Source organism: Malaya genurostris, chromosome 2, assembly GCF_030247185.1.
Source record: "Malaya genurostris strain Urasoe2022 chromosome 2, Malgen_1.1, whole genome shotgun sequence".
NCBI lineage: Eukaryota > Metazoa > Arthropoda > Insecta > Diptera > Culicidae > Malaya > Malaya genurostris.
The window spans coordinates 68,448,643-68,466,792 of NC_080571.1; the positions used below are offsets into that span (position 1 = coordinate 68,448,643).

The 18,150-nt window shown below is 36.2% G+C and overlaps 1 protein-coding gene across 2 annotated transcripts; it reads left to right on the forward strand.

Moving 5' to 3' along the window:
- Positions 1-255: 255 nt before the first annotated feature.
- Positions 256-17,820, forward strand: LOC131427567 (aminopeptidase N). Of its 2 annotated transcripts, none has more exons than XM_058590882.1 (8): positions 256-303; positions 2,951-3,032; positions 14,704-15,626; positions 15,690-15,768; positions 15,832-16,595; positions 16,657-17,040; positions 17,115-17,429; positions 17,490-17,820. In XM_058590882.1, the coding sequence occupies exons 2-8, from the start codon at positions 2,961-2,963 to the stop codon at positions 17,752-17,754; spliced, it is 2,802 nt and encodes a 933-aa protein (XP_058446865.1). In that variant the 5' UTR covers positions 256-303; positions 2,951-2,960; the 3' UTR covers positions 17,755-17,820. The 2 variants fall into 2 exon arrangements, with proteins under 2 accessions (XP_058446865.1, XP_058446864.1); XM_058590881.1 differs by having other exon boundaries at positions 259-368.
- Positions 17,821-18,150: the final 330 nt, after the last annotated feature.

Here is an 18,150-nt window from a genome sequence, read left to right on the forward strand (position 1 = left end):
ACTGAACGGTAAATAGTACACTGTTGAGTCATTGTTATGAGTGCGTTACACAAAAAACTCGGATGAAATGTTCTCCATATTCGCAATGAAAGCGGTCAAAGCGAATAAAATAGGAAATTGAATAATGTACTATCAACGTCTTCCAGAGTGATACCTTTTGTTATACATATTTATTTCGCATCACTACCTTAATTGAATAATGCGCGTCGTTGGAACGTTTTCAACATTTAACAATCAAATCTTTGCTAGCTCAACAATCGTACCGGTCACCTCTCAGTCAGTACTTTGGAGCGCTACTAAACAGTTGGTATTTTTTGTGTATGAAAATCAAAATAAGTAGCCCCCTGTCACATACGGGATTATACCCAGTAAGAAACTGGAAAGTTGATAAGTTTAAACTTCTTTTTGTTCTACTGAAATAATCATTGTGTGGTTGAGTAATTGTTTAGAATCGGAGACTTATTTCCCAGTCGTATTTCATATAGTGTAATGACGACTCCGATCAACGGTGCTCCATGTGCTTAAAATTTGCAGTAAATTAAAAAATGATTGATTAAAAGTGATCATCGTCGAAAATTGTTTGAAAAGCACATAATGTAAAACATAGTATAAATTTGGACTATACAAAAGCAAAACACGAATGAATGTATGAATATTGAATATACTTATACAAATTCGTTAAAGTATTCTTCTGTGTCTACAATCGTTTTCTTGTGCCATACTCCAAATATAAAGATCAGAAGTTGTATAATAAAAACTACACTACAAGCGAGAGCCCTACGGAGATTGTTCGAACTGTTAGCATAGGACTACACAACTATTATAAAATAATCACCGTTCATTTATGTTTTGAAAATTTAGGCAGCAGTGTCTCCGTATTCTACTTATACTTATTTGTATCTAGGTGAAATATAATTTCGAGCAAAATTCTCTGCTGGGATACCGCATTTTATTTGAAAGTGAAGAATCAGTAAAATTCCGATGAAAATGAGTGTCTTTTGTGCAAGTTGAACTGTTTAAATAGTAACACATTAATGCTGTGCGAAATGCAAAGTAAATCAATATGAACTATTCGTCTCTGCTAGCGGAAGTCTAGTTTACATAGTTTTTCTTGTTAATTGAATTTACATAGTTTTTCTTGTTAATTGAAGTTTTGACCACTACAAACACTTAAAACTTAATTTTGATCCCGGCGAAAAACTATGCCGAAAACGAACGGTAAAATTTCGGCTAAGATAGCTTTTTACAAAATACTGGTTTATTATTTCCGAATTTTTCGGTAATTCAAAATGTTTTGGGTCTAAACTAGAGATGAGAAAAACAGTTCATTTTAAGGAACCGTTCAGTGATGCAGAGTTCTGTTGAAAGAACTAGTTCTCCAGAGCCGTTCGTTCGTTCTTTTCATAGTTGGTTTGTTTGTTCAAAGACTGAACGAGAACTCACTTTTGTAAGCTTAAGCGAGGAAAAAAAGGTCCCTCGAAATAGAACTGAGGTTTCGTGACGAAACTTTCTTATTAGTACCGTTCTTGAAAAAAGGTTGAGCGAGCTTGAAAAACAAAAAAAAAGATCCCTCGACTTTGAACTGAGGAACTACCGTTCTCGAAAAAAGAACTATAGCTCGTTCATTCTTTCAAAAGAACTAGTTCTTTTAAACCGTTCGCGAACGAATTGCCCATCTCTAGTCTAAACGATGAAAAATATCATCATTTTTGCGAATTTTTTGAGAATTATCATTCAACAAAATAAATTCAAATGTTTTGCATGATAAAAAGCATCATTCGCATAACATTTTGTCATTTTTCCGTAGAAAAATATTGAGAAATAAATCGGTGAAGAGGTATTTTTGATGGCACTTCTTAAAAATCATGATTTGCGGTGTCCACTGTATCTCAGCGCAGACTAAACAGAAGTGAACAAATCAAATCAGCATAGTTAGAGTAGAAGTTTTCCTAGACCCCTACGTTTCTTTTTAATTTATTTTTAATTGTTTGAATTTTTGGTTGTTCAAAGTAAAAACTACAATTTTTCATGAAAAAAACCGCCATTTTGTAGCTGTGAAAGTTCATTAATATAACAAATAACGAAAAAAAACGTTGGGGTCTGGTTTTTTATATGTAGAAAGTGTGTGCAAAATTTGAAAAACTTGGTTCAGTAGTTTTTGAATGACGATGGACACGGACTTTCGAAACCTGCTTTCGAGAAAAACGAGTTTAAAATATTTTGTCTATAAAATCAATGGAAACAATTTATTACTCAGGGGACGGGTATAGCGTGATGGGATAGTCGATGCCTTTCACGCAGCCCGCCTGGGTTCGATTCCCAACCCCGCACATAGGGTCAGAAAGATTTTCTGGTCCGAAGAGGCGAATGACCTAAGATGTTAAAGCCTCTATAATTGAAACAAAAAAAAAATTTATTACTCAAGGGAGCCCGTAGGGCCTAACTTTTTCAAAATATCATATTTTTTCCTTTATAATAACATTTGAAGAATATTTTGGCAAGTTTTTAAGTCAAACGAAGCAGAAATCTTCGGCAAAAGTAAAGGCCCATTACTTCCAGAGTTTTGTTACGATAGACTTGAAAATTTCAAAGAATATTCTTGAAATGTTTTACTATAAAAAAATATAAAGAAAATAATAAATGATTTTTCAAAAGTGTTAGACCCTACCCGCCCCTTAATGATATCACTTCATCGGAATCTCAGTAAACGGCTTTTAGACAACCGAAATTCAGTGATTCATCAAAGTAGCCAAAGAATAAACTCAACTTGTAGTTGATTTTGGAGAATGCGGTTTTACATAGTTATCTTTTTTTAACAGTTACTTAAACAATACAAGATTTTAGAACATGGAAAATGCGATATGTTACCGTCTAAAATCAAAACTTTAATAAATAGTAAACGAATAAATTCTATACTTTTCACCAACCTCTATTTTGTCTTTAATTTCAGCTTAGGCACAATGGGATGTATTCACGTCCTACTATTCGTTGCGATATTTCACATAGCTGTACCTGTATTTGCGTGGAAACAGGTGAGTCAATAGGAACTGTAATAAATGTCAATTTGAAAAGTGCTCAGGAAATATCAGACAGATTATTGTACGTTTCGAAATTTATTTACGCGAAATCATTTCAGAGCTCTTTTTTGCTGTATCTAATCAATATTCTGTTCCTTAAGGAAGGGTTGATTCGTCGTCGCTGTTACTATTTTCGTCTTTGTGTGGTTACTGTTAGAAACATCGTTATAAGTTCGATTGTTGGTGTATTTTCTGTATCATAAATCACCTTATATTCTGTGTATATCTCAGTTGATCAACTAAGAAAAGGGTTGAACTTGGTTGCTAGTCAGTTTTATTGACATGATGTCACCAATACAATCATATGGTAATAGAACTTAAAAACAGTACGTTTTGCAAATATTTATGAAACCACATCTTATATATTTCCCTCAAGAACATAATCTTCCAAATGTAACAAACATAAGGTTCCACGGAGAAAATAAATACAAAAATTAAGTGTTGGGGATAAAGATATGAAGGATTGTGTGTATTACTTTTGTTAGTATTTGGTTCTATGATTGTTAGGAAAACTCGCAAGTTCTATCACTCAATATCTAGATCTGTATTCTGATCAGACACTGGATCTGGTTATCGAACAAGGTTTCTGGATCAAAATACTGAATGGTGGACCTGGATTCTGGACTGAGATTCTTTATCCGGATATGGATGAACTTGAAGCAGAATTCGGTACTTGGATTTGGAACATGGATCTGGATTCTAGACCTGGACCGAGATTGTGAACCTGAACTCCTGACAGAAACCTCAACCTAGATTTTGAACATGAACCTGAATTCGGAACATAGGCTTGGACTTGGATCGTGGAACTTTCGAGTTTTTGAAACTAAACTTTGAACCTTGACTGTAGACGTGAGTTCTGTGCCTGGATTCTTGACCATTATTTTGCTCTTGGACTGTGAAAATTGGACTGGATTCTGGATCTGAGAAGCAGAAATCTGCACTTGGATTCTGACCTGACCTGAGTCTAAATCTAGAGGAGGTTTCTGGACCCGGATTCAGGATTCTAAACAAGATTTTTTACTCTGATAATTTGACATACACCAGAATCGTGTACATGGAACTTAATCCTGATTTTGGATTCTGAACCTGAACCTGGATTCAGGAAAAGAACTCTGGACTTGGATTCTAGGTCCAAATTTTAATTAAGGACTTTAATTCTGGATCTGAATTTTGTACCTGCATTCTGAATAAAGTTTCCGACCTTCAATCTGTATTGTGACCCTGAACCAGAGATGTCTATCTCCTCTGTGTGACGAAGAGCAAGCAAAATTTCTCCCCTCGCACTAACAACTTCAACGAGAGCTCTTCTCTTTCACATTTATACACCACTGTTGTATAAAGTGTGCACGCATCATGAGTGCGTTTGTTCATTTCCTTTTACCTCTTCCACTGAATCGCACCAAAGTGCTAGAGCATTAGCTAATAAATTCTCTGAGGTGGATGCAGATACTTTCACAGAGGTGTACACGCCGGTGAGCACTTTGCTGTATGGTGTGCGTAGAAGAAGCGTGGACACGCAAAATCAGCAAAATAAAACAATTCATCGTAAAATTTTCGGTTTTCCTTGCAAATTTTTCATAGCAAGGCCAGATCTACTCTCTATTAATTGAAGTTCACAGAAGTGTTCGCTCACCATCACGCGCCAGTGGTCACTTGGGTGTATTTAGACGAGAGCTCGTGTGAGCGATTCATGTGAAGAGAATGTGTTTCACTCGCGCCAGCTGCTTTAACTACAAGCACACACTCAAATGCTGTCTATTCGACACTGAGAAGAAGTGCGCTTTCCTCTTTGTGCGGTGCTTCGTTTTTTGCATCCTCGGTGTGGACAAGAATCTGACTCCAGCGTGTATCACTCTGGTGAAATGCCATCTCTGCCCTGAACCGATATTCTCTGCTTGGATTCAGAACCTGGACCTGAATGGAGTAACTTGACCTAACCTATGAATATGAATTTGAGATCTGACTGGAGAATCTGAATCCTGAACCTAAATTCGGGACTTCGATTCTGGACTAGAATTCTTAGTCTGGACCTGGATTTTGGAACGAGATGCTGGAACTCAACTCTTGATCTATGGATATGAATTCTGAACTTGTACCCATATTCTGGACGACAATTCTTGACAGAGATTTTACCTGAACTTGGATTCTGGAAAATAATTCTCCACCTGGACTTGGACTTTGGTTCTGGGCCAGAATCCTGATCCCGGAATTGGATTCAGGACCGAAACTCCTGACGGTTTGACAACGAGGTGCACAATGTCGAGTATGACAATGTTAAATACAAAATTCCTGTGTACGTGTTGGACGATGCTATAGAAGTTACGTGTACATTAGAGATGGTCGGGTAGGTATTTTGGGTACAAATACCCGAAACCCGACCATCTCTAGTGTACATGACCTTCCCCCGGCAAGCCAGTGATTATTTTGTTCGAGGAAATATGCCGCAGCACGAAAAAAATCTTTCCATCGAAACGGAGGAATATGGCGAAATTTTTCCCCAGTATCCGGGATGGCGAGCGAGTGGTACGTATGCGACTACATAGGACAATTGCATCTTACATCATTTGTGGTCAAGACGGGAGACATTCTTGTAAAACGCTGATTACATATGAGAATCAATACATCATTGATTACATGTCAGTTTCGTGAACCACCTGCACACTACGGCGAACCCTGCATTAAAACTGCGAAAAAGACATCTTGAACCAAAGACAAGCGCAACCATTCAGCAACTGTAACTAGTGAACCCGATACTTCTGCTTCTAAAACGCTTCCAGCATCAAACTTCAAAACTACTATTGAACCTGCAAGATCGAACAACAAGCTACGAGGGCAACCATAGAAAATGCACGTAATCAATTTGAAATAAAGCAATCATACCCTTTAAAGGCTGAGGTCAGTAGGTCGCGTATAACCACGTGGCTCGCTCTGCGTATTACATTTTTTTGCCATGCTTTCTCGCAAATGTGCAAAATGACTCTCGATGGGCCGGGTGGCGAAGAAAGTTTTGATATTTTCGGTTAAAAGTTTGACTACATCACATGAAATTCAATAAAGCTACCGCTTGTTTGGCATGGAAATAAACTTACCTTAACAAAAATAACATTCACTTCATTTTTATCGCGACAACATATATGTTTTTATGCACTAACCGCATCTAAATTAAGTTATCTAGACATTGTCAGGATAGATTTTTGAAGCGAATGAATTGGCTTCGAATTCGTTTCAATCTATTGATTGCAGGCCGAGCAATCAGAAAAATATAGAGAGATAAGTAAACAACATTAGTCGTTTGAAAATATAAATTCAAAAAAAGAATGTATTTCGATCAATGTGGTCGGAAAATACTTGTAATGTGACTTGATTGCCGATAATTTTGCAGAAAGCGGCTCGATATGTCTCTATATTGTATACAACATTTTCAATCTGGTAGATGATGCTACAAGAACTCGCTGCATCTCAATGCATGAACCGCGAAAGAATTTTTCTACATATCTCCACTACACCTCATACTCTGAGTATTTCACGGCTCTTACCAAAATATATACAGTCTAGCAATGATCGGCGCTGTGAGGAATTTACCAAGAGATAATCGTAAGTTGACAATTATCGCAGAAAATCGAATCCATGATTCGACTTGATGATTCTCATACTAGGTTGCAATATTTCAAAACCCTTATGTGGAGCATTCAGAGACATTTTTATAGACACTACTTATACAAAGGTTATATGCACACAGTTTGAATAAGCGGCACTAGTGAAATGATTGTATCGCAATTATCCAATGCTCATACAGAATCGGATCGCAAAGCGAGAATGAACGTCAGAGAGAATTTCCACAGCAGCGTGTTAACCAGTGATGCTCAGACAGGCCATCGAGAGAAAATCATTCTCGCTTTTTTGTCGTGAATACGACTTAATTTACTATGGGGCACCTTTTCAAAATTTACCCTCTGGGAGAGTGATAAGTTTTTGATCGTGAATATCTCTTGTTGTATCTAACGAATCACAATTTGATGATAAAATTGTCAGTTGTGTGACATATTCTCAAATAGTTCAAAATTAAACTTTTCTAAAATGTTTGGTATAAACGAGTATCAAAGAGGATAATTCATAAGGCGCGTTTGCCTTTCTCGTATTTTGAAAGCTCATAGCTCAGTGAACTGTAGAAGGATTTATATAATCTAACTACCAATAGAATCGAAATTTTTCAACTTTAACGTGTATAGCAAAAGTATTGAAGTATTTTAATAGTATACTATTGAAAAACCTGTCTCATTTGACCCATGTCAACACCAGCCAATCAGAACGCGTTCTGAGGAAGAGAACAAAATATCTGCTGCTGTACAACAAATCGTTCGAGGAAAATATTCCGAACAGTACTTAATATCGTAGTGAGTTCCACAATTTGGTCCTTCTGAAAGGCAGGAATGAACCCAGTACAGCGTCCTGATAGTTTCTTTCAAAGAAATGCAAATCCGAAATGAAATAATCGAAATTAAAATTTTATATGCTCCTATTTTAATACCCGTTAGAACCGCTCATTAGTGAAAAAGCTACAAACGAAATCACGTAAAAAGAAACCTCTTAACAAATATTGAATCAGTTTGGATTCTTTCGCCACGAAAAGAAAAGAGGACAACGGTGGAGAGCATTACACAAAATCAGCCGTTCTAATGGCTCTAAAAGTTTTCTAACGAACTATTAGGATTTATTGTTCGCTAATCGAAGGTAAATATCCTCAGTTTAGTGCAAATCTGGAACAGCTTGGTTAGATTTGTGCACTTTTCGCTGTGTGAAATTCACAGTAAACGAGATCAAGTGAAGCCTTCTTTGTTTTTGCGAAAAATGTTCCAGAGTTTAATGTCGTAGAGAATTACGCAATTTGACCCTTCTGAATGCTAGAAACGAATCCCTACAGCATATTGAAATTTTCTTTCAATAAATTATGCAAATCCGAAATGACATAATCGACATCAAAATTCTGTATGCGGCTGTTTTTATTATAAAGAACTTTACTGGTTATTACATAATATTTGTGTTTCAGAATGTTTATTGTAACTAATCCAAATACAAATAATAATACCCCTAGGTCCTACACAAATGTATTGCCAATGTTTGGTTCACAGAATGATCAATTTAGCCTAGCATATTTTGATGTTAAGTGGTGACTGCTTAAAGACGTGGAAAAAGAAAGTTTCTGGCAACGCAACATCGGAGGCCACTATAGTTGCTACGACACGAAACAAGTTTGTTTGTTTTTTTCATTTCTTTAGAATACACAATATTGATATCGGTCTAAAACTATACAAAAAAGTTGAAGTGAAGTTATCAGTAGTTAAAAAGAATAACTGCGAAAAAAGTTGTTCACAAAAAGCGGCAAATTCTTGTATCGAATTTGATTTGATATATTCATCTGAAACCCAAACAGTATGCGACCTATGTGTAACATCACTGAAAAAACTAGATACTTTTCCATGGTGCAATGTCACCAAGCTAACCGGATATGTTCTTGCGAGTGCGACACAGGTGTATACACGAAGGACAAATGGAACAAATGGAGTAAAGTTTGCGGAATATTGATCATGATGTATGTATTCCAAAGAAACCGCATCTTCAATCCTTAATGATAAAACTTCATCTTTCAATTAGAATTACTGGATGGTGCGATAATCTTCAACAACAATTCTTAATCCTTCTTCAGCGTTACATGAAGAGTTATTACTAAGAATTGAAATATGCATTGGTATAGTATCCGGTACGATTTATCAGTGCACGTGTTTCCCGGAATCGTTTCTTATTTGTCTGGCCTAATTCTATGATGAGCTTTCGATTAGGAAATTAATACTAGAGCTTTCGTCGAACAACCGTTAGCCAATGCATTAATTAACAGGAAGGCTTAAACAAGGATTGTCGCAATAAACATCCACTATAGAAGGCATGTGACGATAAAACTGATACCTGCGTGAAACTATTGCCAAGAAAACGTAGTGTTGAATATTAAACTTTGTAGTTACAAACCGGCATTTAAACTGAATCATTTAGCTATTTACATTCCTCAGGGTTGGAAAATGCTAAAAGTTTTGTTTCAACAGCAGCCCTTACACGATCATTGAAAGTGTCATTACTGAAAAGTAATGTCATTTTTAATGATCACGTAAGGCTAGTAATGATGAATGATGTCATTATACTTAGTAATAATTAAAAATGACATTTATAACTCTCGTGTAATAGCCGCTAATTTAAAGAAATAATTCACCATAAACTGTTCAATGACTGCATTTTATTAAACAAATTGAAAATCTTTCTTTATATAATCACGATTAATATAGTTAATACAAAGATGTTTTTGTGTAATTCTAAAAGCATTGAAATGATAACTTGATGATGACTTGAATTCGGTAATACTTGGAACGCTGGTCCTACACTTGTCCTCTAATAACCACCAGATGAGCGAAATCTGTTGTCAGCAGGGTCAGTAAAATTCCAAATATTGTACTGCTATCGTTGTGTGCAAAATCCTCTGTGAACAGGTACTACTAGTGTCATAATTGGTAATATTGTATTTTGCCGGGTCACTGGAGTACAGTTTAACGATTTTTCTTACAAGTAGGTGGTAGTATCCTTGAATTCATTAAGAATAACTGGGAAATCAAACCGTGCTGATACGGAAATTAAAAATGATCACGAAACCAGTATACAGTTAGTCAAGTGTGAGGAATCGCACTTTGCGAAGCGTAAACGATTCAGTATATTGGCCATCTCTAAACTGAAAATTGTGATCTGAATCATGATTTGTCCCAGTAATGCTACCTCGTGATGAATCAATAAAGAAAAATCAAACTATTATAGTTAGCAACTATTATAAAATTACTTAAGAATCCAGATACTTTACATTATTATAAACAGAGATGTGTTGACTAGTGTAAGAAACGTTGTTTTTCAATATAATAAACAGTAACTATGGAGAACTGATTTTTACTCTTCAGCGTTGCTAGTTTTGCAGAAATATTATAAAAATACATTTTCACTCTGACAGTGTATCATGACAATGTACCGCACGATGTAAAATGTGTCCTTGAAAATTTGTCGGAGTACTCCGTATTATAATTTGTATTTGACTAATCTGTACTTTAGTTTAGGTGCATCGTTTCAAATTCTAGTAGTGAAAAAGGGGAATGCTTGCATTGTATGAATTATTGATCAACTAATTGATATTCGGAAGTGTTAGTGAGATTTCAGTTTTTTGCTCAAGTAGAAAGGTAATCTCAATACGAGAACAGTCAAGTGGCACATGCGTTATATGTGAACAAATAATATTATTATCGTATTGGCTTGATGACAAATTCTTTCTTTTAAACCTAACCTATTACACCCAACCTCCGTTCACGTAAACTTTTTTTACGTTACCTCTTTTTACGTAACTCTTTTTACGAACAAAATCCCATATAACGTTATCTTTTTTTACGAACCAAGTCCCAAATAACGTAAACTTTTTTTACGAACCTACTTCGTAAAAAGAGCTTTTTGCATACAACGAAAATCATTTCTGGTTCATTTATATTCCATGAAAATTACTACAATATGGGTATTTTTGGAACGAGTTTAAAGAGTAGATTCCGGATAATGATGTTTGAGGTATTTTGGAAATCCAAAATGACGACTTCCGGTTGATCGATATTTCTTGAAAACCCTTACAATATGGGTACTTTCGGAACGGGATTGATGAGTAGATGTCGGAAAACGATGTTCAAGGTGGTTCTGAAATTCAAGATGGCGACTTCCGGTATATTGGCATTACTTAAAACCCCTTACAATCTATCTTCTATTTATCTATATATATATATATATATATATATATATATATATATATATATATATATATATATATATATATATATATATATATATATATATATATATATATATATATATATATATATATATATATATATATATATATATATATATAATGCGAAAAAAGTGTGTGTTGCTAATGTTCTTTGGTATGCGTGGGCCGATCTTCAAATGATTTTTTTTGTTCGAAAGGTGACGTTTATGCGGAGGTTTTAGGCTATAGTACATAAGGAAAATCCTTCGGGAAAGTAGAGAAAAACTAGAAAATTGGTTCGTTTAGAATTGGAAATTTTCCATTCAATGCATGCTAGATCTCCAATGATTGTTTGGTGCGTATCGAGTTATGCAATACTGCTGCCCGCAGGAGAGACAAAATATGAATACTAGATTATTAATAAAACCGTTTGGCGCCAAACGAGCTGATTTATATTCAAATTTTACTGAGCCTACTTGACTCACGTGTTTCTTTATTTCGGACCACATGTTCAATTAAGTATGGGCACGAAATGCACAGCATACAGGTTTCCATTTTTCAATATATATAATTTGTGTTCAATGCCGTCAATTGAAATTAAAGAACGACTGTAAGAAAATAAAGTCAGTGACGAGAGCACGTTATTTTATGATTCGTTGTTTTCTTTAAATTTCAAAAATGTGAATCTCTACCTTTACGATGGATGTAAATATTGCTACCACAATGCGCTGAACTTTCATCCAGATACAACAAGATTGAAGTGTTCAATGGAGTAATTCTGTTTAAATTCGAATGATGTGTTTTGGTTTGTTTTTGGCCTAAATTTTACATAAACATTACCATTGCCCGAAAAGTAAAATTTGCATCACCAGTTGGGGCCAGTTGTAGTCATACTTCTTGAATTTCATTACAATAACCCAAACAAAACTGTGTTACAAAGAGTACTTTCAATCGATAAATGAAATAAATTTGGAGTAAAATGCTAATATAATTTGGTAGAGTAACGGCAAAACTGTTCATCTCAATATGCAAAAACTAATTGTCAGAGTGAGATCCGATATCTCTGTTCGATAGATGGACTTTAAGGGTAAGTTTAAAATATGTGCATTCGCTTCGAATTTTCACGTCGCTATAATAGTAGTGTTAAACTAACGTCTTCATTTGACCCAGATACGATCCAAATTATATCAACCCGTTCGAGACGCCGTTGGGCCTAGTTTTTCTCTAAACATCGGTTTTTCCAGAGTATTTCGAAATTTCAATTTACTATGTGGCTATAAACAGTTCCGTACAGCATACTCTAACCAACACTTCTGTCGCTTTTATGGACATCATCGAACGGGATTTGGGAATCATCAGAAGCTGAAAAGTTTCTGCGATCGAATTTAAAGCAATTGTTGGTTCATTTTATCATTCCACTACATTGATCGTGAAAAATCATGGCCACATTCTTCTGTAACCATCTTTCACATAGGTCGTTTGATTATTTTGATTTTGTGAGTTTAGTGAGTTCTCCTGAACAGCTGTAAATGCAGAAATAAGGGGAACAGCACAAAAACAAATGTGTAAGATACAGGAACAGGTGCAGAAAGTACAGGAACTCGTACAGACATGAGGGAAACAAATATTGAATATACTAGAACAAGTGCAGAGAGGACAGGGACATGTTGTAGAGAAAGCACATTAACAAACACAGAGTACTGAAACAGATTTTGGAAATGATACATACAATTCAGAATCAAGAGCAGAAAGTACAGGAACAGGTTCAGAAAGTATAACAATAAATACAGAAAGTACAGAAGTAAATGCAGAAAAAAAGCTCAAAGTTAAAAGCTTAATGGCAACAATTCCAATGACCCCCACTGATATGTCATTTACATTTAAACGCCATTTTCCCATTCGTTTAGCTTTTATGTTACCGTCAATAAAGCACAAGGGTAATCTAAAGGAGTTTGTGTCATGAAGTTTGAGTTTTTACATGGAAAATTATTCTTTCCCGAAAATGGAGAAACAAAAAATGTTTTTTTTTATCGCAGAACAGTTATTCTCAACCTGTGGCTCCGTATTTTTGACAATAACCATTAAAATTGATTGAAAGAAGTTTTGATTTATTTAAATCTGATCTAATATTATTGCGATACGAAGTTTGCAGGGGTCCGCTAGTATTCCTATAAACCAAATCAATAAACAGGAAGTCACCATTTTGGTATTCAAAATTACTTTAAACATCGTTTTCCGACATGTACTCATCAAACCATAACATGTACTCATCAAATCATAATTTTTGTTCCTTAGTTATCCGTTATGTTATAACAGAACCTTCAAAAGATACGTGTATAAATTTGACAGCGGTCTGATTATTAGTTTGTGAGATATTGCATTTTGAGTGAAGCTACTTCTGTTATTGTGAAAAAAAATGGAAAAAAAAGGAATTTCGTGTGTTGATGAAACACTACTTTTTGATGAAAAAAAGTGCCGCCGATACCAAAAAATGGCTTGATCAGTGTTATCCAGACTCTGCACCGGGCGAAGCAACAATTCGTAAGTGGTTTGCAAAATTTCGTACTGGTCATATGAGCACCGAAGACGATGAACGCAGTGGACGTCCAAAAGAGGCTGTTACCGATGAAAACGTGAAAAAAATCCACAAAATGATTTTCAATGACCGTAAAGTGAAGTTGATCGAGATAGCTGACACCCTAAAGATATCAAAGGAACGTGTTGGACATATTATTCACGAATATTTGGATATGAGAAAGCTTTGTGCAAAATGGGTGCCGCGTGAGCTCACAATCGATCAAAAACAACAAAGAATTGATGATTCTGAGCAGTGTTTGGAGCTGTTATATCGAAATAAAACCGATTTTTTTCGTCGATATATAACAATGGACGAAACATGGCTCCATCAGTTCACTCCGGAGTCCAATCGACAGTCAGCTGAGTAGACTGCACGCGATGAACCGAACCCAAAGCGTGGAAAGACTCAACAATCGGCCGGTAAGGTTATGGCGTCTGTATTTTGGCGTCTGTATATAGCGTTATTAGAGCGTTTGAAGGACGAAATTAAAAAAACGGCCTCATTTGAAGAAGAAAAAAGTTTTGTTTCATCAAGACAATGCACCGTGTCACAAGTCGATGAAAACCATGCTGAAATTGAACGAATTAGACTTCGAATTGCTCCCTCATCCACCGTATTCTCCAGATTTGGCCCCCAGTGACTTTTTCCTGTTCTCAGACCTCAAGAGAATGCTCGCTGGTAAAAAATTTAGAAGCAATGAAAAGGTAATCGCTGAAACTGAGGCCTATTTTGAGGCAAAGGACAAATCGTACTACAAAAATGGTATCGAAAAGTTTGAAGATCGCTATAATCGCTGTATCGCCTCTGATGGCAATTATGTTGAACAATAAAAACGAGTTTTGGCAAAAAAATGTGTGTTTCTATTAAACGATACGAACGTTTCAGCCGAATTGTTACATATCCAATAATACGCATACACAGGGAATACTTTTTTTACATTGAAAATTCCAAATAACGTAAACTTTTTCTACGTCACAATTCGATTAACGAAGTCCCGATTATTACGTAAATGAAGGTTTGGGTGTATAATTTACACACACACACATCCGTTGGAATTTTGTGACCTCGATGAACTGAGGTGAATTGGAGTATAACACTCGTCCCTCCGAACTTCGTATCAAAAGTCAGTTTTCAAAATGATCACATTGCCTTTCTATTCGAGTAATAGTCAGGTATGAGCACATATCTAACATTTATAACATTTCATTGTCTTTCAGTACCGAATCCGCCGAAGCATCGATTTATCTGCTAGTAACCCTTTGATTCCCGATGCAAAATTACCGTCTGATTTGGTGCCAGTCAACTATACACTTCGAATAAAACTCAATGCAGAACAGTTATCATTCTCCGGTGCTGTCAATATTACGATGGCGTGTACTAAACGAACAAATCAAATAAATCTTCACGCACACAACAATCTGCAAATCGACGAAGTCAATTTAGATGTGATACAGCATTTGGATGATGGCGAAACGTCTTTAGTCAAAATTCGTCGTGTTGATAGAGTACCGAAAAAGCCTCTGCTAGTCGTTTATTTACAAGATGATCTCACCGCAAATGGTTTGTACGAAGCAAGAATACACTTCAAAGGAATGATTTGGGAAAACACGGAAGGGCTATTCCAAGGCAAATACAAACAGGTTAACAGTGACGATATGCAACAGGATCGTTCCTACTTTGCTACATATTTCCGACCACATCATGCGAGACGTGTTTTCCCATGTTTCGATGAGCCGGCTTATAAAGTGCCATTTTTAGTAACAATCATACGACCCAAAGGCTACCATACACTTTTTAATACTGAAGCTGAAACTACGGCTACTGTCGATGACCGTTATGAGCTAGATAGCTTTAAAATTACTCCCCCAATATCCACGTTTGCATTGGGATTTGTGGTGTCCGAGTTGACCTTGATTCAATACGACAGTGATCATACTAATGTCAACCCTACTGTAAGGATCTGGGCGCGAGAAGAATTTCACGAAAGTTTAAAAGATGCTGAAACAAAAATCAGATCCATCCTAGCTCACCTTACCAACGTTTGGAATGTTAGTTATCCGTTAGATAAATTAGACGTGGTTGCATTGCCGAATTTTGCTTCCGTCAAGCCTGCTGATAATTGGGGACTAGTTGCATTTAAGTATGACATATCATTGCATTAAAGTTACAAGCAAAACAAATCTTATATTTTCTATTTCAACAGAGAAAATGAGTTACTACAAGGATACTATGGTATCACGCAGGAATTAGTGTACCAATGGCTCGGGTCATGGATCACTCCAGTAAGGCAAAAGAAAACCTGTAATTGATATTAATTGAACTAATTATTTGTTTTTTTTTTGAAGCACTGGTGGAGTGATGCTCATGTCAATAAAGCCGTTGCTGGATTTTTATCCGCTTCGACCGCTATTGAGCTTGATAACGGAGCAGAGTTCGAAGGTAAATGGCCTATGACAATATTATACTCAATCTATTACGAGTTTAGCAAACGTTATCCACATTCACGTATTACTGCCATGAAGCAGGAGACTACCTGTAGTAAAACGGAGCTAGTTCTCCGTATGCTTAACTATACACTTGGGGAGAAAACATTCCGAAACGGGCTGCGGGAGTTTATAAAACATCGCAAGTACAAAACATTTGCCAGCAACGATATATGGGAGGCACTGACAAAACAAGCTCACCTGGACAATCGACTGTGTGAATCAGCGACGGTCAATGAAATTGCTGGATCATGGATCAGTAAAGATCGGATACCGGTAGTGAAGGTAGTTCGAAATTACGACAAGCGAACAGCCAACGTTACTCAGCGATTATATCTACGTGAGCGTCCGCATGACGTTCCCGAGCAGGATAAGATGTTATGGTGGATACCACTCATCGTTGTAAGCCAAGACAATTTGAATTTCACTAACACAAGTGCTACCAAATGGATGAAAAATGTTCGGGAAGTAACTTTGGAGGACCTGCCAAATTCAAACAGTCTCATAATTGTGAATCCCGAAGAAATTGGACCATTTCCGGTGAACTATGACGAACGTAATTGGAACTTACTTGCCAACTATCTGTTAACTAGCGAGGGTCGCACCAAAGTTCCAGTGTATACGAGGTACAAGATCACTACAAATCTACAAATAATCTAATTTACATTCCGTGTTTTTTTTGTACAGGGCAAAATTGCTTCATGATGCATGGAACTTAGCCTATGCGGGGGATCTTAGTTTTGCGACAGCCTTCAATATGACACTGTTCATGCAGCACGAACGAAATCACCTAGTTTGGAACCCTATATTTACCCTAATCGATCACATTGGAAGGCACATTGACATGTCGAAGGTTCATAAAAAATTCGAAATTTATGTGCGAACACTGCTAACACCACTTTATGAGGAGTTAGTTAGTCACCAGCAGGAAAAAGAAGCCAAGTGGAAAATCAACCTACGTTCGCTGGCTAAAAGTTTTCTCTGCAAAGCGGGCTATAAGCCATGTATTGAGGAAGCGCAAGCAGTCTACAAAACATGGATGAATAGCTCAGAACCTGACCTTGGAAATCCGTTAGTATTAGCTGCTGAAATTCATAAACTATTAATTGCACCAATAATTTTATTGATTTTTTTCACAATATTAGAGTAGCAAACCAGTACATATGTCCAGTGTTTAAATGGGGAATGATGGAAGAATGGGAGTTCGGTTTACAGCGAGTTATCAATTTCCCGGAGTCTAGATTGCAAAGTGAGCGAACATATCTTCTAAAAACTTTGGCAGGATGCCCAATTCAAACATCGAAAATAAATCGATTACTGAACATTACCGTCTTGGAGGACAATAGTAATTTTACCGATAATGACATCAGTCTGATATTTAAAATGCTGTCTGGTGGATCCAACGGTTACATGGCACTGTTCCAATTCCTGAAACAAAATTGGGAAGCCATAAAACTGCGGTAACTAAAGATATTAAACAAAAAACTAATCAAACACCATAACCTATAATTTGATTTCAGTTTTAAAGGTCAAGAAGCATTATGGGATAATTTGATAAACTCAGCTACAGGACTTTTCACGACCCAGGAAGGTTACGATATGGTGTCTCAGCTTTACGTGCAAAGACAGGGCGAGTTCGGAACTGCTGAACATATCATTGAGAAATCGTTGAAGAACATTAAAGAGGAAACTAAATGGAGTGACGAAAACCTGCCAGTGATTGAAGAATGGCTGGATAATTTTCTGAAGCAGTATAAACCAAGCAACGAGAAATTTATTGAATGAATCTGCAATTCACAAAGGGGACATATAATACTTCAAAAGTGTGAATAAATGCCAAGTTGCACGTCATTCTGAAATAATTATCGATCAGCCTAAAATCAACCAAATTTCGCCTGATGCTGAAATTCACTTGAATTTATCTAAACCAATGATTTCCCAACTGGTCCCTACAGCCCACTAGTGGGCATTAGCTCATTTTCAGTGGGTAAGAAAATCAAAGTTGTTAACAGGTGGGCAAAGAGTCGCAAATAGTGGGATTCGATGCTTTAAAAATCTGTAAATAGTTTCAATGTTTCATTAGAAATTAATGTCTATATCCCAAATTCAATTCATACAAAATACAGAAAAAAAATCAGGTCCAGGTTCAGAATTCCGATGGACAGAATTCGAGTTAAAAAT

Coding starts and splice junctions, on each gene's coding strand:
- LOC131427567 (XM_058590882.1), top strand. CDS start 2,961: ATGGGATGTATTCACGTCCTACTATTCGTTGCGATATTTCACATAGCT. Junction 3,033..14,703: donor CTGTATTTGCGTGGAAACAG/GTGAGTCAATAG, acceptor ATTGTCTTTCAG/TACCGAATCCGCCGAAGCAT. Junction 17,041..17,114: donor GAACCTGACCTTGGAAATCC/GTTAGTATTAGC, acceptor TCACAATATTAG/AGTAGCAAACCAGTACATAT.